This window comes from Phacochoerus africanus, chromosome 3, assembly GCF_016906955.1.
Source record: "Phacochoerus africanus isolate WHEZ1 chromosome 3, ROS_Pafr_v1, whole genome shotgun sequence".
Classification (NCBI taxonomy): domain Eukaryota; kingdom Metazoa; phylum Chordata; class Mammalia; order Artiodactyla; family Suidae; genus Phacochoerus; species Phacochoerus africanus.
Window position 1 is genome coordinate 111,824,022 of NC_062546.1, and position 25,373 is coordinate 111,849,394.

At 37.9% G+C, this 25,373-nt stretch overlaps 2 protein-coding genes across 4 annotated transcripts; one reads left to right on the forward strand and one right to left on the reverse strand.

Annotated features, from left to right (window-relative positions):
* The first annotated feature begins 61 nt into the window (after positions 1 to 61).
* Positions 62 to 15,168, forward strand: ANKRD37 (ankyrin repeat domain 37). Of its 3 annotated transcripts, XM_047772373.1 has the most exons (5): positions 75 to 345; positions 553 to 705; positions 1,550 to 1,641; positions 2,457 to 2,660; positions 2,903 to 3,133. In XM_047772373.1, coding segments are annotated over exons 1-5 (477 nt in total). In that variant the 5' UTR covers positions 75 to 318; the 3' UTR covers positions 2,904 to 3,133. The 3 variants fall into 3 exon arrangements, with proteins under 3 accessions (XP_047628330.1, XP_047628328.1, XP_047628329.1); XM_047772374.1 differs by lacking the exons at positions 2,457 to 2,660; positions 2,903 to 3,133 and adding an exon at positions 14,952 to 15,168 and having other exon boundaries at positions 62 to 345; XM_047772372.1 differs by lacking the exon at positions 2,903 to 3,133 and having other exon boundaries at positions 71 to 345; positions 2,457 to 2,664.
* Positions 3,193 to 25,363, reverse strand: UFSP2 (UFM1 specific peptidase 2). Its single transcript, XM_047772360.1, has 12 exons — positions 25,315 to 25,363; positions 21,737 to 21,815; positions 18,640 to 18,823; positions 18,492 to 18,558; positions 16,247 to 16,404; positions 15,643 to 15,835; positions 13,924 to 14,070; positions 11,404 to 11,568; positions 9,845 to 9,969; positions 8,689 to 8,765; positions 7,535 to 7,659; positions 3,193 to 3,359 (listed from the first exon to the last, which is right to left on the reverse strand). Exons 1-12 carry the CDS (start codon positions 25,315 to 25,317, stop codon positions 3,273 to 3,275), a joined length of 1,410 nt encoding a protein of 469 aa, XP_047628316.1. The 5' UTR covers positions 25,318 to 25,363; the 3' UTR covers positions 3,193 to 3,272.
* Between the last annotated feature and the right edge of the window lie 10 nt (positions 25,364 to 25,373).

A 25,373-nucleotide genomic window follows, 5' to 3' on the forward strand; every position in this document is an offset into this window, starting at 1 on the left:
ACCGCTGGCCAATCGTCTGGCGGATCCGCGCTGCCTCCGCCTCCTTCCTCCCCGCCAGCCTCTCGGGCTTCCCGGTTGCACGTGCCAGTGTTTTGTGTACGTGCGGCTGCCGCTGGGCGGAGAAAGGCCCGGAAGCCAAGGGTTGGGCAGCTAGGGCTCAACCAGAGTTGGGGCGCGGCGGGGAGGGGCTGGCCCGCTGGCCCTGGCGATCTTTAAATTCTCCTGCTCTTAGGCAGCTTGTGCACTCTTACCTGTTTGTAACGAGTGCCCCACCACTTTGCTCTCCCAAGGACTCCAGTCCACTACTTTAGGCGGGAAATGCAGTTGCTTGATAGCAACCCAGAGGTGAGACTCAGGCCGCTTTTGTCCTGCAGGTTTAAGCTTCCGGAGGTCTGACTTCTTGGGAGCGCTAGCTAAGGTAATGGTGGATCAATGGACCCTGTGTCTTCAGAGCTGGAAAATTTTTGCAGGGGTGGGGGGGATGTTCAGTTTTGGGAGGGCGTGAGCCTGGACAAAGGCAAGAATGGTGCTGGAGCTATTCTCTTCTCGCAGGTGGATATTCTGAAGCAACTGCTAGAGACGGGGGCCTCCGTCAACGCACCTCCGGATCCCTGTGAGCAGTCGCCTGTCCACCTGGCTGCAGGTGGCGGCCTTTCTTGCTTTCTTCTTTGGCAACTGCAGACTGGCGCTGACCTCAACCAACAGGTAACTAGGTAACTGATTGTTGTGTGCAACCTTCCCCTCCACCCCAAATCCCCTCAAACAATTCTTAGGCACCAGGATATTTAGTCGTTTCACTTTTATGAAATTGACCATCTCAGCGATGTCCGATAGAAATAAGTGAGACACATAGGTAACTTGAAATTTTCTAGTCGCCATATTAATGAAGTAAAACGAAACTTGTAATTAGTCTTAGTAATTTAACCTAATTAATCCAAAATATCATTCTAATATGTAATCAATATAAAACATTACTGTTAAGTATTTTACATTTTCTTTTGATGTGTCTTCTCAATCCGGTGTGTATTTTACATTTATAGCACATTTCAATTCAGACTAGCCACATTTCAGGTGCTCATTAGCCATATGTTGGGTTGCTGGTTGCTATACCGGATAGCATTTCGAAGGTCTACGATTCATTTCCAAAGGAACAATTGCTCCATTACCAAATGAAGTCTCAGGGTAGCAACTGACATACTTGTGACTCATGCTCGTAAACAATATAATTTCTTACAGAACTGAAGGTAGTTTGCATCTTCCACTGCATATTAAAGCATGGTGAATTTTAAATTGTAATTTTTACTTTTGTAGATTTCGATTTCGCTGTTATTCACTTAAAATTTAATGAATGTAGCTGTGGCTGCACATGTTTTTATTAATGACAACTCTTTATTAGGGTACCAAGTGAACTTTATTTAAAAAAAAATTAAAAAATTCTGTCCAGAACAATACAGTTCTAACTGGCTTCCTCAAACAATAGACTTTACCCAGCAACTTCCACAAGCAAACGTTTTGGGGAGAGACTAAAATGTGCTGTCTTATTTGTAAGGATGTTTTTGGAGAAGCTCCACTACACAAGGCAGCAAAAGTTGGAAGCATGGAGTGCCTCAGCCTGCTTGTAGCCAGTGATGCTCAAATTGAGTAAGTATGAAATCAGTGACTTCAAATTTTATATTTTCTTGGATTATACTAATCAGATCCCTGCAGTTTAATGACACGATGCTTGCCTAATTGATAATTTAGTATTATCATTTAAATGTCACCTTAGGCTATTAATGATATCTAATACTAGTTAATTTGAATAAATAAAGAATGGATCCTAAGCAATCATAGACGTAATTCTGTTCATGTTTTGTCAGTATTATATTTTAGTTCTGGTTTAGAAAACCCATGCCACAGGAGTTCCCGTCGTGGCGCAGTGGTTGACGAATCCGACTAGGAACCATGAGGTTGCGGGTTCGGTCCCTGCCCTTGCTCAGTGGGTTAACCATCCGGCGTTGCTGTGAGCTGTGGTGTAGGTTGCAGATGCAGCTCGGATCCCTCATTGCTGTGGCTCTGGAGTAGGCCGGTGGCTACAGCTCTGATTCAATCCCTAGCCTGGGAACCTCCATATGCTGCGGGAGCTGCCCAAGAAATAGCAAAAAGACAAAAAAGAAAAAAAAAAAAGAAAACCCATGCTACAGAAGTTCGCATTGACTTCCATTGTGTACTTAATCACTGAACTGAAAACAGAATAGTTAATTTTCAGTCATTCAAAAATGAAATGCCCACTCCGTGCTGTACTCTCTGCTAGCCACTGAGGATATAATAGCAAAAATAGAATTCCTCTATGCTTCCTTTGCTTCTATTCTGCAACCAACATCTGTATCAGCAAAAAGCACCTCTGTTAGGAAGATATTAAAAAAGTCTAACCAATTCCAGTTTTTTACTTAACTCATATTTTGCCTCAAATTCAGTTTATGTAATAAGAATGGGCAAACAGCTGAAGATCTTGCGTGGTCATGTGGATTTCCAGAATGTGCCAAGTTTCTTACAACAATTAAATGTATGCAGAAAATAAAATCAAGTGAACAATCAAATATAGGTCATTGTGTTCCAGCGCTCAGACAGAAACGAAGTTTTGAAAGTGAAGAAAATACAAATGGGAAAAGGAAGTGTTGGTAAGTAACTCATAGTTTTCTTTTCTTTTCTCCCTCAAGGATTTATTTAGCACAGAATTTGTTTCACGTAAATATTGGTGGTCTTATTTCTAATATATCTTTTCATTCTCATTAATACATTTTAACACTGGTCGTAGTAACTACTACTGGATTCTAAAGACCAAAAACTGTCCTGCATGGTGGAAAGTTGGGGAAGAAACCTTTAAAAAAAAGTTTGTAATGTTAATATTTTTTAACAACAGATGTTGTATTGGTTATGAAGAGGTATGGAGAAAGTCTTCATGAAGATCTACTGCCCAGCTATAAACCATGGCTTTTGGTTCATCAAGTGTGTCTCAACTTCTTCTAAGAAGGAGGAAAACTTTCTTCTAAGTGAAGATAACATTCAAGAATACATGTATTTACATGTCTATAATGTTCTGGTTGTGCATGCTTTGTCTTTTAATTTATTAAAGGAATGTCTAAAGAAAAAACTCTTTGTGCAATACAACCTTTGGAAAAAAGAATAGAAACCATCAAACTACACCCAGGATTTAATCTGAAATTAAATTTATTCTTTATTAACAAATTGATAAAGTGCAACTTTACTACAATCTTTGAGTCCAAGATATTTTAAATAATATTTGGTCGCTGAGGAAGACATAAATTATAGTAAGCATCCTTGTTCCAAAAATCTGGGCCCTTCCATCCACACCAGCCCTAGATATGGGAGAAGGAAAACCTTTTACAAAGTGATAGGACCTCATGATCAAAACTGTAACATTTTACAATCCTGTTCTATCAGCAGGATCTGGGAATAAAATTCTAAATACCTATAAATCAAATATTTGAATTCCTATACAACACAGAAAAATAGCTTATGTGGACCCATTTCAGATAGAATTTTTAAAAGTTTTAATTCTATGATATTTAAACATAGAAATCATTAAAAAAAGAAAAGCTTCATAATGGTACTGTTATTCAATACCACATTTTATTGATTCTGAGATGTACCGTTTTACAATTCTCATAGTTGAGGGCATGTGATAGTTTAGCATCTGTCCATATAAGACATATAGACAGTGAGGAAGACTGCCATCCAACTAGAAAATGGGCCTTGCCAGCCACTGAATGGGCCAGTGCCTTGATCCTGGAGTTCCCAGGAGTGGCATCTCAGCCATGAGAAATGTGAGCTTGGCCCTGGAGTTGCATTCTATGCCCTGCATTTTTCTCAGGCTGTAATCATTCCACTTTCCAATCTTCATGTCAGTATTAATCCTTTTCCCCAGCAGAGAAAATGACTTTCAAACAAAATCTCACTATGAATATAAAAGTTTGTCAAATTTCTTCTAGGGACATTTATTTATTTACTTAAAGACCCAAGCTAATAACTGGTCTGTGTTACATCTTTCTGAAATGAAATGCTTTGTTTGCAAATACTTGTGAGGAGGCTAGTGAGGACTTTTTAAAAATGCCATGGTGTGACAGGTGGTGGCCTTCCCCTTATATTACCTAATGGGCAAGCTGCTGGGCACTCTGTCAGGGACCTGGAGTCAAAAGTCATAGTTACTACAGAAGAAGAGTGTTAGCTTCGTTTTTCAGTGTGGAGGCAGGAGGGTTGACTAAAGGTGTTCTTTATTTTTTTCATTTTTGGTTTTCTGATTGTAAAAATAAGACATACATTATAAAAATTCAAATGAGATAAAGTTAAAAATTAAAAAAATCCTCCACCAGTGCTGTTCCTCTGTTCCCAGGTAACTACCATTAAGTTTATTTACCATTAAGTTTATTGTCATTGAGGACTGTTTCTTTACTAAACAAACTTTTTATTATCTCATTTTTCAGCAAAACTTTATTGAATTTAATGTCTTAAAATCTGTTTTCTTAGTAAGTAGAAAAAAGGCTTATATTTTCTCCATTTTAATCTTTTCGTGGTCCTTTCACACATGTGGCCATCTCCAGGTAACCAGACTTACACTTTTTTCAAGAGAAGTGGGTAGAGAGGGTGCCCAGACCAGAAACTGTGGAATAAATGGGAGCCGGGCTTCTTTCCTTTGAGGTGACCAACTTAGGAACTTCAAACAGGAAAGCACCCCAACAGTGTAAAGAGGTCAGGCAGAGGCAGAACTGTCCTTCTGGCCCCTGCAATGGGCTTCATGTGTTCCAGATTCATCTGCTGAAACCTAATCCCCAATGTGATGGTATCTGGAAGTGGGCCTTTGGGAGGTGACTAGGTTCAGAGGGAAGGGCCCTTATGAATGGGATTAGTGGCCTCATTAATAAAGAGGGTCCAGAAGCTCCTGTTGTGGTTCAGTGGTTAACGAATCCAACTAGGAACCATGGGGTTTCGGGTTCGATCCCTGGCCTTGCTCAGTGGGTTAAGGATCCAGCGTTGCCGTGGGCTGTGGTGTAGGCTGCAGACGTGGCTCAGATCTGGCTTTGCTGTGGCTGTGGTGTAGGCTGGCAGCTGTAGCTCTGATTAGACCCCTAGCCTGGGAACCTCCATATGCCATGGGTGTGGCCCTAAAAAGCCAAAAATCCAAAAAAAAAAAAAAAGAGGGTCCAGAGAGCTCCCTCATCCCTTTCACCATGTGAAGACAGTGAAAACGACTGCTGTTTTTGAATTAGAAAGCAGGCCTCACCAGTCATGGAATCAGTTAGTGTTTGATCCTGGATTTCCCACCCTCCAGGACTGAGACATAAATTTCTCTGGTTATAAGCCACCCAAGCTATGGTATTGTTAGAGCAGTGTAGATGGACTAAGACGGCACCCTAGATTCTTGAGTCATGTGAGAGTTAAGAGCTCTTCTGCTGATGGCTGGGCCTTGGCCTCCAGGATTCTTGGAAGTGTAAAGAGAGCAAAGCATTGTTTGTGGTTGCAAAGTTCTACAGAAATATGACTAGCAAAGGAGAGTGCAATTCTCAGAGAAGGTAAGCAGGGACAATGCCTTACTCTACCTAACTGCTTCAGAAAGCCCTAATTAGATAATTCCACCTAGTGCAAAGTCCCTCTAGCCAGCCAGAAAGAAGTGATTTTATTATCTATATCATGCCTCTTATTAAAATAATAAGGCTTCTCATTGCCTGTAAGATAAAATTTAAATGCCTGCTTCTCCGCTTGGCTGACATGACACTATCCCTGATTTAGCTCCTGCCTATCCCTCCAGCCATCAGCCACACCTCTCCACCAGCGCTCATCATGCTAAAACTGCCACAGCTACCAGAACATGCCCTGCTTTCCTCACTGCCTCCGCAGGATCAGCCTTGTTGTACATTCCACCTTAGATGCCATATTTTTACTGGTAATCCTTTTTGGGCTCTCCTCTGTCCTACACTACTAAGAGCTCCTTAAAGACCCCTTTTAATACTCTGTGCTTAGGAGAATGGATGGTAAACAGTAGGTATTTAATGAATGTTGAATGAATGAACAATTTGCTACAGAGAGTGAATATTGCACCTATTTTCAGTAAGACACATGTAACACCTAAAAACATTTCATAGATTTAAAAGTTCAAATGCCTTGAGAAAAGTGTGTGGGTGTGGGGAGAACTTACAACTTTTAAGAACATATTTATATCCTGTTAGTATTTATAGCTATTCCTATAATTAGCAAAAGACTTTGCTAAAGGAGATATGAATTCAGCTACACACACTAAAAAAAATTTTTTTTTGCTTTTTATGGCCATACCTATAGCACATGGAAGTTCCCAGGCTAGGGGTCAAATTGGAGCTACAGCTGCTGGCCACAGCCATAGCCACAGCAATGCCAGATCTGAGCTGCATCTGTGACCTACACCATAGCTCATGGCAACGCCGGATCTTTAACCCACTGAGGGAGGCCACGGATCTAACCTCCCTCCTCATGGATACTAGTCGGGTTTATAACCCACTGAGCCACAACTGGAACTCCTAAAAACTCTTTTACATACTAAATGTCGTATCCATAAGGCTTTAGTAACCTCATGTAGTTCTATTCTTTTCAACTTCTGAAGTTATCTCACAAATGAATTTAAATGTTAAACCATCCATTTTCCCAGAATTCCCTAGGACTTCTGCTTTAAAAAAAAGCAGAGAAACTTTTTATTGGTACCAATGATGTTGACTTAAGTGACAACATGACAAAAATGAAGGATAGTGGATAATAATATAATATATTCATTAGTTTATGGCTGAAAAGGCTGTATGCATTCTTTGTAATCAATCTTACCATACTTGGCAAAGAATATAAAAATTATTTAAAATTCAAGATAATTACATTTTGCCTCCTAAAGACTTAGTACTGAATTTCATGAAATTTGGTACTAATTTCTTAGAAAAACTCAGTACTAAATCTGAATTAGTTGCCTATAAATTAAATTTATACCTCCTTTAGCTGGTAGTTTGAGCATCAACAAATACTCTTAAATCTGTTTCAAATTCAAATCCTTTATAGAATGGTATTAAGTTATATGTAAATAAATAAAAAATAGTCAAGTCTCTATAATATCTGGCATACTATTTAGCTAATTTCTGGTTAATTCTAAAATTATACAGGTTATATATTCCACTCTATTCCAAGACATTGATAAACCTCACCATATTTATGTTTATGCAAAGCAGTAGTTTCCAAAGGAATGTATTTATGAGTTTTACATTCCGTTATTAAGTTTACTGAGAAACTCTTTATAAATCAAACCTAAATTTTGTCTTTCAGTTTACTTTAGTTCTCCCTTCTCCTCCATTTCTAGAGAGATGGGCACTCCTCACAGCCTTAGAATCCCTCCTTACCATGAGGATCACCACCCTAGGTTTATAATCCATCTTTCTGTTAGCTGCCTGTTTTCTATCCTTTGGTTCTGGATTCTTTGCCTTTAGAAAATTTGCCTTATCTAAATTTATATTAAATAGACACATACCTTTTCCAAAATAACTTGCAGATCTTCAGCTCCTGTATAATGTGGATCTAAAATTAGAAATTTTATCTGTCCTGTAATCTCATTCCATGCAACTCCTAGTATTGTATGGGCCAAAACTCCTCCCCCTGTAAAAGAAATATGAAATGAAAGTGCATATGCTTATCTCAACTTACCGTTCAATTTCTAGTTAAAAAAAGATTATTTTGCCTATTAATTGATCTAATAACAAAGCATTAAAATTGACTAGCCTACATTCTAAAAGGCACAATGTCAAATATCCTAGAAGAGATAAAATTACATCTTTAAGGCAGAAAAGATACAGTCATATGTATATTCATATTAGGTTCATGTTCCACTGCAATATCCATGGAATTACCTAAACTGGATTTAAAAAGGGCCACAGAGGGTCTAAACTCCTCCCAACAGAGTAACAGTCATTGCTGTGGCAACTCTCTGAGCAGATGGGCAATGCTACCTCTGCTCTGAGTTCCTCCAATAGTGCAGCATATCTCCTCATTCAGAACTTTCTGATATTTTGCTGAAATCTGCCCATTTGCATTTCTTACACACCAGTCTTAGCTTGCCTTCTGTCATCACAGGAAAAGTCTTATTTCTCATAGAGTTGTGAATCTTTAGATGAGCTAATCCAATCCTCTTATTTTACAAATAAAGCCCAGAGAGGTCAAGCAATTTGCATAATGTCAAAGAGCCAGCCAAGTTAGTGACAGCTGTGACTTATGATGCTCACGTGACTGACCACTGCCTCTTTTCATCCCTCTTTCAACTCTTTAAATATTTGAACCATTGTTATTTCTCATCAGGCTTTTCTACTCCTGGTTATTATAATCTTTTTTGTAAACATCTGCCTAGGAAATTAAAAAAAAATGAATTTTAATGTTTTAAAATGACTGTTTTTTGGGAGGGGAGAGGGGAGGCGTTGAGTCTGTGCCATGTACAAGTTCCTAAGCCAAGGATCAAACCACACCACAGCAGTAACCTGAGCCATAGCAATGACAACACCAGATCTTTAATAGCTAAGCCACCAGGGAACTTCCTAAAATGACTGATCTTATGTGTCATAAATATTTATATAATAAAAACTTTTACATAATCTTCACTCTACCAAAAAACCTCAAGATGCCAAAACACCTTACCGATCATTACTGGAGTTCCTTCAGTCTGGAAATGATTAGCCAGTTCCCGTCCCTGAGAGGCCATTTCAGAACCTTGGCTAGAAAGAAAACCATTTTCTATCAGATGAACTATTTCTAATGTCAAATAATGAACTTAGGAACTAATATTTTCTACTTTTTTGGTTTCTTTTTTGCTCATTTTGAAAAACAATATAAATTTAAATAAAGTAAGTGGTAGAGAACTGAAAGAGCAATTTAAAGCAATACAACACTCACGGCAATGCCGGATCATTAACCCACTGAACAAGGGCAGGGACCGAACCCGCAACCTCATGGTTCCTAGTCGGATTCGTTAACCACTGCGCCACGACGGAAACTCCCCCCTAAGTATTTTTTTTGTTACTTTTTAGAAAATGTTTGAGTTTATGAGTAAACTGAGATAGCTGCTTGTATGGTCTAGGCCTAATTTTAGTCTGAAAGAGGAAAACTTGGAAGTGTGTCAGCTTTGAGTAGCGTTATAGAAAGTCTGTTTTTTTGTTTTGTTTTTTTAATGCTTAAGTCATTAAAGTCTTGAAAGGAAAAACCAAATGTTGATCTGTGACTGACCTTTTTGTTTACCTCCTACTCTTTTTCTTCCCAAGATTTTATTTTATTTTTTGCTTTTTAGGGCCCCACTGGGGCATATGGAAGTTCCCAGGCTAGGAGTCGAATCAGAGTCACATTAGAAAGGTCAAAGAGGAGTTCCCGTCGTGGCGCAGTGGTTAACGAATCCGACTAGGAACCATGAGGTTGCGGGTTCGGTCCCTGCCCTTGCTCAGTGGGTTAAGGATCCGGCGTTGCCGTGAGCTGTGGTGTAGGTTGCAGACGCGGCTCGGATCCCGAGTTGCTGTGGCTCTGGTGTAGGCCGGTGGCTACAGCTCCGATTCAACCCCTAGCCTGGGAACCTCCGTATGCCACGGGAGCGGCCCAAGAAATAGCAACAACAACAACAACAACAACAAAAAGACAAAAAAAAAAAAACTTAGGGCTAGAAAAATCAGATTTATAAAGCAATGAGGCAATGTGAAGGAAGAGAGAGGAATGGAAACAAATGTGGGGAAAAGATGCAGATTTTCTTTTAATAAAAAAGACAAATCACTTTGAAATGATTTCTCAAATTTCTTAAAAGTGTCCTTACCTGACAAATAGTATTTTCGAAGTTATACCAATCAAATGGTTCAGTACCAGCTGTACCTCGATAGATCCAATCCACTGCCGTGATCCAACAAATGTTGCTGGTTTGTCCCCAGCATCAACTAGAGCCTTTGTGTATTTAAACATACAAAAAAATCCATACACAGACAGCTATTAAAAATTATGTTTAGTAGGCAAAACACTCTCTGACATCAACATCATGAATATTTTCTCAGGTCAGTCTCCCAAAGCAATAGAAATGAGAGCAAAAATAAACCCATGGGATCTCATCAAACTGAAAAGCTTTTGCACAGCAAAGGAAACCCAAAAGAAAACAAAAAGACAACTTACAGAATGGGAGAAAATAGTTTCAAATGATGCAACCGACAAGGGCTTAATCTCTAGAATATATAAACAACTTATACAACCCAGCAGCAAAAAAGCCAATCAATCAATGGAAAAATGGGCAAAAGACCTGAATAGACATTTCTCCAAAGAAGATATACAGATGGCCAACAAACACATGAAAAAATGCTCAACATCGCTGGTTATAAGAGAAATGCAAATCAAAACCACCATGAGATATCACCTCACACCAGTCAGAATGGCCCTCATTAATAAATCCACAAATAACAAGTGCTGGAGGGGCTGTGGAGAAAAGGGAACCCTCCTACACTGTTGGTGGGAATGTCAACTGGTACAGCCACTATGGAGAACAGTTTGGAGATACCTTAGAAATCTATCCATAGAACTTCCATATGACCCCGCAATCCCACTCTTGGGCATCTATCCGGACAAAACTCAAAAGAGACACGTGCACCCGCATGTTCATTGCAGCACTATTCACAATAGCCAAGACATGGAAACAACCCAAATGTCCATCGACAGAGGATTGGATTCGGAAGAGGTGGTATATATACACAATGGAATACTCCTCAGCCATAAAAAAGAATGACATAATGCCATTTGCAGCATCATGGATGGAACTAGAGAATCTCATCCTGAGTGAAATGAGCCAGAAAGACAAAGACAAATACCATACGATATCACTTATAACTGGAATCTAATATCCAGCACAAATGAACATCTCCTCAGAAAAGAAACTCATGGACTTGGAGAAGAGACTTGTGGCTGCCTGATGGGAGGGGGAGGGAGTGGGAGGGATCGGGAGCTTGGGCTTATCAGACACAACTTAGAATAGATTTACAAGGAGATCCTGCTGAATAGCATTGAGAACTTTGTCTAGATACTCACGTTGCAACAGAAGAAAGGCTGGGGGAAAAATGTAATTGTAATGTATACATGTAAGGATAACCTGACCCCCTTGCTGTACAGTGGGAAAATAAAAAAATTAAAAAAAAGACTTTGCTTGCTTGCTGAAAATAAAAATAAGAAAAATAAAAATAAATTAAAAAAAAAAAATATATGTTTAGGGTATTTCCCCTGATTACCAGTATATTTTTCTTCAAAATAGAAATAAATCATGAGATAGGAGTAATTATTAATGGTATATTAAGGGTTAATGAATTTTACGATTATAATTCAAAATGGCATGTTCTCTACCTGCTGAATTTCTCTGTGTGTTGGAATGGGTCTCTCTGTGTATCCCTGATGTTTGAACCAAGAGCAGATAGTCTGCAGAGATCGATAAGCACAGCCCCAGCCATTGTCATCTATCCGGTCCTGCATATAATGATGGTAACCATATGTGCCCTGGACCACATAAATCTATATAAAAAGAAGAAACATAGTAAAATATTAACTTAAGATGGATATACTTATAATACACACACAAAATAATGCTATAATGCTAGTCATGTTACTGTTCTCAGGGCTAGACTGTTACTTTAGTTCCTTATAAAAAAATCTTAAAAAAAGAGGAAACACTCCCCAACTTTTTCAACAAGCCAGTATATTATTGATACAAAAGTGAGGTAAGAACAGTATGAGGAAAGAAAATTGTAAGATAATATACTATTCATGAATATAGATGCAAAAGATCTTAACAAAATATTAGCAAACTAAACCCAGCAGAGAATAAAAAATAGTGAATCATAACCAAACTAGGTTTATACCATGAATGCAAATCAATTGTTTGGAGATTTGGGTTGAATTACTTGCCTGTAATTTTCTTTAAAACGGCTCAGGGGAAAAAAGGACAAATGAAGCAAATGTTGGCACATATGTAACAAGAGACACATACAGTGATGTTCATAACAGCATTGTCTAAATAGCAAAAAACCCAGGAAAAAAATCATACAAAGTTATATTATCCAGCAATAAAGACAAATGAACCACAGTTAGGCACAATACCATGGATAAATCTTAGATACATAATACTGAGTGAAAAAGCAGGTTGTAGAAGACTGTACACAAAATTACACCATTTTTGTAAAACTCAAAATCAAGGAAAATTAAAAGCTACACTGTTGAGAAAACATATACATGTATGTTGAAACGATTTAAAAAAAGGAAGTAAATGATGAACATGAAACTCAGGATAACAGTTCCTCCTGGGGCCTGGAGGAGGCGGAGGAGTGGATAAGGAAGGAGACCACAGTCAGATGGGTCATGTTCTAGTTCTTAAATTGGGTAAAGAGTTCCCCAGTACTCATTTTTTTTACTGTGCTTTATAATTTACATATATGTACATATTAAATATCATATAATAAATATCAAGAAATATGTAAATGCTTCTTATATTTTTATAATACAGATCATGAACCCAGTTTATTGTCAAAAATCAATGAGCATTTATTCAATACCTTCTGAGTAACCAGGTGCTTAGTAAAGAACTATTAGGAATTGAAAAAGAATATATGATATAATACCTACCCTAGAAGAGTTCCAAACATAATTTGAGAGAAAAAACATTTATGTAATAATTTACTAGAAAACCATCAAAAGAGTTATGTTGTTTGTTACACAGACTTTAAGATTTGTATTTCCTATTCCTGATTCTATGACTATGACAGAATAAGATTTTCAACCAGGAACAAGTCTCTCAAGATTTCTTTCCATAGCAAAATAAATGAAATGATTTAATATCACTGAAATGCTGATGAAAGACTCATTTGTATACGTGTGACAGAGTGCCCAGCAGGGCCTCTCTATGTGAGGCTAGTCTGCCTAGAGGCCTGCAGATGTAGCTACTGTCCCAAGGGCATGCTGATAGTCAGGACCAGAAGTGGGCCCCTAACTCCCCTCGGGTCAATGCTGTATCATGTATTCATTTTCTAGTCTTAAGATTTCCTTACAAAGCACTTGGAGATTCAGCAGGTACTGAGTAAATGCCCTAACAAGGTGGGTCCATCAAGTTTTTTCTTGGGAATTTGAATTGAGAGGTACACGGTGAGTCAGGCAGTAAGGTTAAGGTGCAGGGAATGAAACTGAAATGATGCATACAAAGAGTGGCTAAGAGGAGGAGTAGGAAAAAGTTATAGTAAGCTGAAACAATGAGGAAACAGAAGATGAGGCCAAGAAAAGATACAGCAAGGGAAGGAATAGGCCAGTTAGGATCAAAAGCACCCACATAATGCTTGGAACAGTGCATGTTTGGGACTGAGAAAGCTGCCAGTCATGGGGCTGCTTTGTTGTAAGAGGTCCAGCTACAAAACTTCTATTCTTGGTTGCCCATCAGATCCTCTCTTACTGACCTACACGTATCCTTAAAGGAACCCCGCCCTTAACATTCCTTTTCTGAACTACTTTTAATGAAGATCTACCCTTTAGAACTAGGTACATACTGTACAGAAACCATGTAGTTCCTTATAGCCATCTCTACTGTGTCAGTTGGGTAGAAATATCCCCTTATTTAGCATGATTTGTCAGGTTCAGAATAAAAATAAAATGGGATAAACCTTTAGAAAAATTAAGGAATGGAATTTTAGTAAGAGAAATGTGTTACATATGATCTATTCCTAACTTTTTTGGTGGATTACTGCTATCTTAAGCAATAAGCATCAAAAGAAATGGATGATAAATTGTTACGAATCAACCCTTAGAACTTCCATTGGCTACAAGCAAAACACAACTAATGACATTAAGGATTAACTGACTCCCATAAAGAATTATTAAACTCACCATACCAGTCTCTATGTTTGGTGGATTGAGATAAGTATGTGGATTTCTAATGTAACCATCTTTGTATGGTTCATCTGGAAAGTGATAAGCATTAGACCTTTTGAAACAAGGTCGGTCATGAGGTAGATTGAAGAGATCGTGTAACTCCTAAATGAAATCAGAATCAAAAGGAAAGAGAGAAAAAAAGTTAAATAATTTAGATTCCTAGTCAATAAATAAACTCAAACTAAAGATATAAAAAAGAAAATTTAATACATATTGGTTATAAAAATTATCAAACACACATATAATTTAATTCACTAACATCAAAGAGGTAAGATTTAAACTAAAACCAAATAAGATGTATTTTTATCTATGTATACTGATAGAAACTGGAAAGGAATGTGGAAAAATAAAATGATTTGTTAAAGTGAGAGAACAAAGATAATTTAAAATTTTTTACTGTAACACAGTCTGTTAAATATATACAGGCAAAAGACTGGTTTTGAAATAGCCTTATAAATGAGTAAGTTATAATCAACAATGATACAATGTCATTGAAGTTTTTTTTTTTTTTTTTGTCTTTTTAGAGCTGCACCTGCGACATATCGAGGTTCCTACGCTAGGGGTCAAATTGGAGCTGTAGCTGCCAGCCTACACCACAACCACAGCAATGCGGGATCCGAGCCTGCGTTTGCGACCTACGCCACAGCTCAGGGCAATGCTGGATCCTTAACTCACTTGAGTGAGGCCAGGGATCAAACCCACATCCTCATGGATACCAGTTGGGTTTGTTAACCGCTGAGCCACAATGGGAACTACGAAGTATTTTTAAAAATCACACTTAAGAGTACCTAACATATATTGAGGGGGTAGTGATTACACTACAAAGTAGAAACTGGTGGTATGAAATCAATCAATATGACATCAAAATAAAGATACACATAGATGTTTAAAAAGCAATATATTCCTGAGTGTATAAAACTATGTAACAGTTACGGTGAAAAGTCTGACATCTTCTTTTTGGTATCTCCCGTGTATTTTGGCAGTCTGAATGGGATCATCAGCTTGTGCAACTGCTGCCTCTGCAAATCAGCTCATCTGGCATTCATAGAGAACAGAGGTCCAGTGTTTTATCTCTTCAGGGACAGAGACTGGGAAGATGTTCCCCTGGCATAATTTGATGGGTGACAGACAAGGTCACACATAAAAAACGTACTCTAAAACCAGTCATTTTGCCAATAAATTTCATTTCTTTGAATGCTAGTCATGCTCTCTACAAGATGCCTCTGGTAAAACCCAAATAACTCTGGGAGGTGGGGGATGGAGTATTATTATAAATTCTACTTAAAATCAGCACAAATATTAATTTCCTTTCCCTAACTGTAATCATGTCTCCTTCACAAATCTGGAAATAATGGAAGAGAAATGGAATTTATTAAATAACACTCATTAACTGCTCTAGGCATGTAAGCATCTTTTCATTTCTAAATTTCATTACAGAAAAATAACTACACTGGACACACAATTAAAATGTTTCAAATGGTTTAGCATAGTATTTTTCCATTAATAATGCTTTAGAAAGTTACACGAGAACAGAAGTTAAATTAGATATAAAACTAATAGTCTGTGTCCACACTTTAAAATTAAATACAAAACAATTTACTTATTAGAAACATGTAATTAAATACAATATGAATGATAGTCATATTTTTTCTAAGATTAATGAATTGGTATCACCTTTCTATAGGCCTGCAGTTGACCATCTGGAATACCTGATGGGTATGAAATTGTTACAAGATTTTTTCCCCCTGGTAATAAAAAGTGCAACGGTTCAGGGACCACAATAGATGTTCCTTTTATGTATTTCAAAATGCATTTTTCCATGTCTGTTAGTTGATTATGAATTGCATCGACTAGAAGTTTACGAACTCTGTGGGGGGAAAATATACAAGTGCATTAACTAAAGTTACAGTGGTTGTAATATACAAAAGTATCGAGTAAATACATCCCTAATTAAAAAAAAAAAACAACAAAAACACATCAAACCCTTGATTGGACCAGGTTTATTAAAGTCTACAGAATACAAAGCTAAATGTTAAGTAAACTAAATCTCCTCATGTAGATAAAGGGAAAACCCTATAGGTTTTACCTATTACTTCTACTTCTTCCAATAAACATTTAATTACTAGATGACTCTCAGTTTAATAATAAACAAGGAGTAAGTCATAGTAAAAAACAACAGCAATCCTGGATATCCCTATACGATACTTAAAAATGGGCTCTTATTCCTCTGGGGGGAGGTCCTCATTTAAATGTGGCAATAGTATTAGAAACTACTTACTTTCCCCATGTTTCTTCTGGAGCAACAGATGTAACTGCATCAACTGGTAAAGTCATATTAACATAGTGATGTCCTCCACTTTCTCTTTCAATGATGGGTGTTACAGCTGCCAGAGGAGTTGACATTTCCAGCATAAGGTCTATATTTACTATTTGATGCTATAAAGATAAACAGTAATAGTTAACACACTGAACAATAATGTCAAAGGTAAGGTAAAGGACTTTTTAAGGACCATATAAGCTATATTACAGTAAATTGTTTAAAAGCACAAATATCATCTTAAAGAAAAATTCTCTGCTTCAAAATAGATAATCTGAGGACAGGTAGAGAGTGTGCAGGGAGTGAAGATGAAATCAGACTGATCATGTATTGATAAACATTAAAGCAGGTATAGGTTTATCAGGGTTCCTTATACCATTATACTTTTGTATAGAGTTAAAATTAAAACAAAATTCAAATGAACAAGATACAAAAACCACACATTGAAGCAACTTTTAAACTTATGACTGTATACCCCCGATCTAAACACATAAGCAACTGGACTCTATCAGTAGGTTTGATTTTGACAGTGGTATGGAAAAACAATTCTGAAAATACTTTCTATATATTAAAAAAATTTAGCAAAATATTAAGAGTACTGGAAACCAGGTTTCTCACTGGGAAAAGGTTAGGAATTGTGTGAGGATGAAGAAGAAGTGGAGGTTTAAGTATGATTTACATAGCTAAATATGGATGTATGTGTTATATATATGTAATATTTATGTATATATGTGTGTGCTCCTTGGAGAACTGGCTGATTCCTGAGCTGGAACAGGGAAAGTACATGATGTATCTGGAAATTTTGTGGAAGAAAGTAGAAGTACTCAAAAATATAGTGTCAAGTGGACACTGGAGCCAGCATGAAGTTTCTATTGGTCAAATGTGAACATCAAAATAACTAATGAAATAAATAAATTAAAAAAAATAACTAATGAAAGTAAGAGTAACAGATTGTATCTCACTGCAGAAAATAAGAATCCATGCTTCCATGCAGTTCATAAATAAATAGGGAAAAGAAAAAGCTCTCCCTCACAGCATTATGTCACCTAATAAACCCAGAAGGAAACCACAGACTTAGAAAAATCACCACTTTGCAGCCATTAAGGGAATGCTAGATCCTGGCAAAAATTAACTGATGCTAGAAGTGATGGGTAAAAATTTGATGAGGAGTAGTACATGTGTGTGTATACACACACACACACACACACACACAAGTATCTCACAAGATACTTGCTAATTATAACGGCAAAAAAAATAGTGCCCTCTCAGTGGAGAAAAGTGGGGGATACCACAGTAAGTGATCAAAATGACCATCAATACGAGAACAAACCGAACATGTCCCTCTTTCATATGAAGTGCTAAGAAGGACACACATTAACTTCTGTGGTATTCTGACCAGCAATGACCATCTGAATCTATCACAAGGAAGCCTAAAACAAACCCAAACCCAAACTGAGGCACATTCAACAAAATAACTGACCTGTCTCTCTGAAAACGTCAAGCTCCAATTACTGGTAATTTTCAAATCCCTATCCTCAGCCCACAGTTTTTTTGTACACCCACATTTATAAATCTAACAACTCATGTGGATGCCTCACTGGTATCTTAAGCATAACATGACCAAAAGTGATCTCATGTCTTCCTTATCTTCCATCTTTACCTAAGCAGAAGCTTGTCATCCCAAATCCAATTAGTTCCGAAGTAAAATCCATTTTATCCCCTAAATATCTCTTGTAACCAATCCCTCCTCTCCTCCTGCCTGGAAGTAGCAGGTCCACTTCTTAATCTCTAGTATCAGGCAAAGTTTGTGGCACACAGCAGGTATTCAATAGTACTGGTTCAAAAATCAACAGAAGCAAAAGAGTGTGAAGAAAAGTGAATCATTTATTATTTACTATCTCACATAGCATAATGTGACACTGTCTTGTTTTATTTTTCAATAATTTTTAAACACACTCAAGCTGTTTTATTTTTGTGGGAGCAAAGAAAGCATCCAAAAGACCCATTTAAGCTAAGTATTATAATAGGATCAAAGTTTAGATATGCAAAACAGAGATAACCTCTGGCAAGTCATTTAATTTTTCTGGACCTAAATAATCTGATATGTAAAAAAATAAGAAAGCTGGGTTAAGTAATTTCTAAGATCCCTCTCAACTCCAAATTCAAGGACTTAAAATGTTTATAACTAAGACAGTGATTTGCTTACCATGTCTGATAACTTTTTCTCTCTCTTCCTCATGAATTTTCGTTTTGTATCTTCTTCCTGTTCAAATCTAAGTTTTTAATACACAAAGATGTTTATAATATGCAATGACATTGTGAAAACATTTCTAGCAAACTTCAAGCATACTCACTGAATGAAGCGCATTATGTTCTTACAGGCAGAACTATCAGTCAGTTCTCCTGGGATCGTGTTCATGTCACTGTTAGGCCATATATAGACTGAGCTGTGGCAAATTCTAAACACAAGTGCATTTGAAGAAAGCTTGGTTGACAGGTCACTCAACACATGTTTTAGTGCTTTCTTGACAAAAATTTCTAAGTTAAAAGAATATAAACAGAAGTTAATAAGAGCAATTTAAAACATTCAACATGAATGCTTCCAAGCACACAAAAGTAGAGCGTAGTAAAACTGATCCCTATATAGCCCTTCTGCAGAATCCATGATATATTTTTTGCCTTTCTTTTTTAAAAATTGAGATAAAATTCACAGACCATAAAATTCACTCTTTTAGTGTGTACAATTCAGGTGCTTTTAGTATACCCTAAGGTTTACAATCATCACTATTTAATTCTAGAACATTTCATCACCCCAAAATAAACCCTGGACTCACCAGTGTCATCCCCCATTTCCCTCCACTTACCAATGGCAATCACTAACCTACTTTTGATCTCTATAGATCAGCCTATTCTGGACACTTCATGTAAACTGAATCACCCATTACATGGCCTTTTGTGTCTGGCTTCTATTATTCAGTATAATATTTTCAAGATTCATTCATACTGTGAATTCATCCACATCACGAATCAGGACTTTATTACTTTTTATGGTGTAATAACATTCCATTGTATGAATAGAACATATTTTATCAATTCATAAGCTGATATACTTTTGGGTATCATGAATAACGCTCTCATGAACATCTGTGCACAAGTTATTGTATGGATATATGTTTTTAATTCTCTTAGGTGATAACCTAGAAGGAACTGCTGGGTTAAATGGTTAACTCTCTTTTTGAGTAACTGCCAAGCTGTTTTCCAAAGGAGCTGCACCATTTTATATTCTCATCAGCAACACATGAGGATTCCAATTACTCCTAAAATACCATCATATCATTTACAGCAATAAAACTGTTTGAGGTTTTTTTTTTTTTTTTTTTGCCTTTTCTAGGGCCGCTCCCTAGGCATATGGAGGTTCCAGGGCTAGGGGTCCAATCGGAGCTATAGCCGCCAGCCTATGCCAGAGCCACAGCAACGCCATATCCAAGCTGCATCTGTGACCTACATCACAGCTCACGGCAATGCCGGATCCTTAAACCACTGAGCAAGGCCAGGGATCGAACCCGCAACCTCATGGTTCCTAGTCAGATTTGTTAACCACTGAGCCATGATGGGAACTCTCTAAAACTGTTCAGATTTAAATTCTTTGTAATTCTTTTCTTTCTTGGGCTATACCCCACTAAGACTGTACACGGTATTGTGTTCTGAAGCCACAGTTTTTTTTTCTCTGTGTGGTATGTCATCATTTTCAGGGATTTCCTTTTTACTTCATAGAATTTTCTGAACATGAAAAACATTTTCATGGTTCCAAAGTCAAAACTATATAAGAAGATATACCTGAAGAAGACAATATTTAAATACTTGTCCTAGCTTTATACTCTTAAATCCTAAACCTATTTCATCCTGTAGTTAAAATATTTAACTATGACAGTGAAATCTTGATAAATAAGTATCTTGAGGTTGTGGCAGAGAAAAGATTACTTATAACAATCAGATTTAAAGCTATCCTGATATGTTTCAGAAAACCAAATTTAAAGATTTTTTAGCTACACTACAAAAGACAAACAATTCCTGGATTGTCCTCTGTTTATCCTTAAAGGACCATGAGGTAAAGTAATCTAAATAATTGTTATGTCCTCAAAGTTAAGCATTTCCTTCCTCTATATTCTCCAATTAATGATGCCTTTCCTTGTTTGAGAGAAGGAATACTATCAAGTCAGAAGACAAGCTCAAATAAGAGTGGTTACCAGATAAAAAGTATCTGCAGTCCTTGTTTACACTTGAAGAGACATCATTATATCTGTTGACTAATAGGTTATAAGTTATTTGTTGCAATAAGTTCATAGCAAAGTATATTTTCAATTTACATTAAGCTGTGAAATGTACAGCTTTATCCATACAAGTAACATATTAAGGAACAACTAACTATACCTTAGTAAGGTAGGCCTAAAAATGAGTTTGATCCAGTCCTTACAAAAGGACTCATCTTGATGGCACATTAGAGAATCACCCAAAAAGCTTGCTGATGTACAAGTCTCTGTCCTAGAGACTTACTTTAACTGGTCTGAGAGAGGGGAGTAGAATGTGAACCAAGACTGAGAACAATTTTCTAATATGAAGGGATGGGTCAGAAAGAACATTTTGCTTTCTCTCCCTTCCTCTTTCCATGGAACCAATAAACAGTGGTCAGCTGGTGATCTCCTTCAACGAACTCTGACATTGTTTATTCCCTATATTTCTAACCTTCTCTGTGGGGTCCTGACACTACTGATCATACTTCTCTCGAGTAATTTCATTTAGTATCGAGGTATTAACTCTCAACCCTGAGAGATGCTAAGCTTTCTATCTTCACCACTGACCATTCTCCCCTAGATTTTAGACTCAAATTACCAACGCTTGTTGGGAATTTGCACTTGATGTACTGTGGAATCTCGAATTTAACACACCTCAAACACAGCTCTGCAACTTCCTCCCCTGAGATTCTTTACCTCAGTTTGTGGCAGTAGTCAGAAACTCTGCTGATTTTTTGCCAACAGAGCTTGCCTACTAGTCCTAAGCAATACAACATTCAAGAGAGTAGGCTCTGGAGACTCAGGGCTACGTAGTTCCAAGTCTGCAATGCACACGTCTGGGCACCTCATTTACACTGTGCTCATGGTGGATATTTATATTTATTGGGACAGTTGTCCTCAAGAGGGAAGTAAAACTTAAGTAAGGGCTCAGCTCCTCTGTGCTTTCCTAAACTGCACAGAGGAGCCCCATGGGCTAGGGGTGATGGGGAACACAGCATCAAAGTTTAAATCCAATTCATATCACTTACTAACTTTATGACCTTGGACAGTTTATTCATAGTCTCTCTCACTCAGCTTCACTTGCAAAATGGGAAGACTCTCAGTATATTTCATCATCAATTTTATAATAAAAAAAAGGAGAGTAGTTTGGCAGACCTACCATTAGGAGTAGCTAGCTGAAAAGCTAGATCAAGGCCTCCTCTTATTCTGAAGAGTATATCCATAGTCTCTGAAATCACCTAAGACAAATAAAACCAAGATTCTTTTGTAAAACAAAACAAACTCATCCTCGAATAAATTAGAATCTAACTGAATTTAAGTTAAAGCATTAATTAACCTTAACTTTTCAATTATTTCATGAGTTAATTCCTTGTTTTATGGGAAAAAAAAAAAACCAAAACACCCTAAATTCTAAATTTGTTCCATACTGAAATCACCTGAGGAATTTAAAATACTGATTCTTGGGCTACACCTCCAGAGATTCTGATTAATTGGTCTTGGAAGGCTTGAGGCACAAGGATATTTAAAACCTCTCCCATGTCGGTGATTCTAATATGGAAAAAGTTGAGGACCACTGTTCTAAGATAATATTTCTATGTTTTAGTCTTAACAATTACAGGGTTTAAAAATGATATGAAAAGATCAATGGTAAGGAACTAGTTTAAGAATGAGACAGGAACACTGAACTTATTATGCTAACAACTGATGGTCAAGACAATGAAAGGAAACTATGATGGTGGAAGTAAAAACTCTTACAATTCTTCATAGGGTAATGTGGCAATAAGAATCAAAAGCCTTATATTCACATTCTTGGCTTAGTAATTCTCCATTTAGAAATTTAGACTAAGGAAACACAAAAAAGCAAAACACAAAGATTCAAGTATATTAGCCTGTCAAAAAGAGAATGATTAAATAATTATGAATATTATAAAGCAATGAAAAATTATGCTTTATAAGAATATTTAATGGCATAGGAAAATGCCTGCAATTTCTTGCAACTAAGGGGAAAAAAGCACTTGTAAAATGGTTATCAGTAGTTCTTTTTTTTCCTTTTAAATTAAAAAAAATTTGCGGGGGGGGGGGGGGTCACACCTTTGGCATGTGGAAGTTCCCAGGCCAGGGACTGAACTCACACCAAGGCAACAATCTCGCCCACTGCAGGATCCTTAACCTGCTGAGCCACAAGGGAACTCAGTTATCAGTAGTTCTTAATTTGGGTTCTATATGCTCATTTTGGGTAGTTGATAACCCATGGCAAAAGACATACATCATTTTGTTGGGGGAGAGGGGTGAGCACCTCTGGGAAACAGTTTCAAAGATTTCATCAGATTCTCAAAGTACTTCCTGAACAGGCTGAAGAACCACACTACACAGTAAGAACCCTATTTTGAAATAAACGAGTAAGTACTAACATTTACTGAGCTCTTAAAAAGTAACAGATGGAGTTAGTTTTCCTGGGTCTCTCCCATGTACATCTGTTATTAAACTTTCCTTTAATTTTTGTCTTTTTAAAAACGCAAAAGGCCCTATGTTAAATGAGTGGACACAGAGGTACTCTGATTCTCAGAACATTATTAAGTAGGTACTGTTATTATTTCTCTCACTTACAAATCCCTGGTCACATTTTTTTTAAGGGTGACTGCTTTTATTTTTCATAAATTGTAACCTGTTGAAAGGTCATGCTCTTTGTCCTAATTCTACTTCTTAGAATTTATCCTAGGAGTTCCCACCGTGGCTCAGTGGTTAAGGATCTCGACTAGGATCCATGAGGACGCAGGTTCAATCCCTGGCCTCGCTCAGTGGGTTAAGGATCCAGCGTTGCAGTGAGCTGTGGTGTAGGTCACAGAAGCAGCTCAGATCCCGTGTTACTGTGGCTGTGGTATAGGCCGGTGGCAACAGCTCCGATTCAGTCCCTAGCCTGGGAACCTCCATATGCCGCAGGTGAGACAAAAAAAAAAAAGAATTATCCTAAAGAAATAATCAAGGAAGTAAGTTCAGGACAAATTTAGCCTGAATGTTTGAATGCTGTCTACTTATCATATAGCTATTCATTATAGCAAAAAAAAAAAAAAAAAAGAAAGGAAACTACCTAAATAGCTGTCAGTAAGAAATGTGTTAAATAAAGAAATTGGTTAAACATGATGCACCTATTTGAATAAAAATAGTTAATGTCACTGAAAGATACTGGAGATAAAAGTTAAAAAGACAGGCAAGAGAAAAATTTAGCTGTTAATTACTGTATGACCTTATAACTAACCATTCAAGTCTGTCTTCTCCTCTGTAAAACTGGAAAAATACACAACTTCACAGAGCTGTTGTGAAGGTTCCATAGAGATCTTACATGAATACACTAGAATCTCCTTACATTTCTGAATTAAGATACTCTGAGGAAATAATATTTAAGTTGAGCTCTAAGCAGTCAATAGGTAACAGTATGAATAATTCCAAAGGAAAGATGGGGGTGGAGGTGGAAGAGCCCAGCCCAGGCAGGTGCTCAGATTGGCGAAGGCTTGCTTAAAAGACCATTTAAGGGAGTTCCTGCTGTGGCTCAGCGGATTATAGACCCACTTAGTGTCCAGGAGGATGTGAGTTCGATCCCTGGCCTCCCCCGGTGGGTTAAGGATCCAACAGTGTCTCAAATTGCAGCGTAGGTCACAGATGTGTCTCAGATCCTGAGTTGCTGAGCTGGCAGCTGCAGCTCTGAACTGATTCGACTGACCCCTAGCCTGGGAACTTTCATGTGCCACAGGTGCAGTTGTGTTAAAAACAAGACAAAACAAAACAAAACAAAAAACCCACTTAAGAGGCCAAAGTGGATGGTTGGATCTGATAGTGTTAGAGTAAAGGAGTGACAACTGAGGCCGGTTCCTTACGATGTGATTACTGAACAGATGTTCAGGAGTTGAGAAGAGAGAGATGTCACGGATGATTTCCAGGTTTTTGGCTTGAACAACCAAGTAGTGGAAGGGCAGCACAATGAACTGAGATGGGAATCACTAGAGGAAAAGCAGGTGTGGAATGAGGGGGGGTGGGAATGGTCAGCTTTCAACTTGCTGAGTTTGAAATACATATGAGCTACTCAAGTGGGGATACATTTAGGAGTGTGCAGGTCTGAAGCTCAGAATAAACATCTAAACTGAAGATATAATTTTGGAGAGGAGTTCCTACTGTGGTGCAGTGGGTTAAGGATCTTGTGCTGCCATAGCTGCACAGCTGTGGCACAGGTCTCAGCTGTGGCTCGGATTTGATCCCTGGCGTGGGAATTTCCCTATGCCCAGGGTGTGGCCAAAAAAAGGTTTTTTTGTTTTTGTAGAAAGTATAGGGCGTAAAGTACTTAACACCACATGATTAAAGGAGCTGGCTGAGCCATCAGGAGGGAAAACCAAGGGAGTGTGATATCACAGCAGCTAAGGGAATAGACCATTTGGAAAGTTACATCTTCCCCAGCTCCAATCCTTTTTCAAAACCCTCAAAAACGCCTAATAAACAAAAAGGCCTGGTTCGCAAACCGCATTCACAAGTAAAAGGTGGAGCGCGTAGTCAAAAGTGGCTGCGCTGGGGGCCAGGGCCAGTTTCCCTCCGGCCCTAACTAGACAGCCCATGGACGAGACAGCGCAGGCCACTGAGTCGCAGCTGCCACCAAGACGCCGGCGGGACAAGTTCTTTCAAGGGCTGTGGAGCGGTACTAGTGAAGCCTGAGAGGAAACGCAGTACTCGGTGACGAGCAGGGATACTCACCATAACTGCTACGTGGCCAACACAGAGGACGCCCGCCCACCGCGCAGAACGCTGGGCCG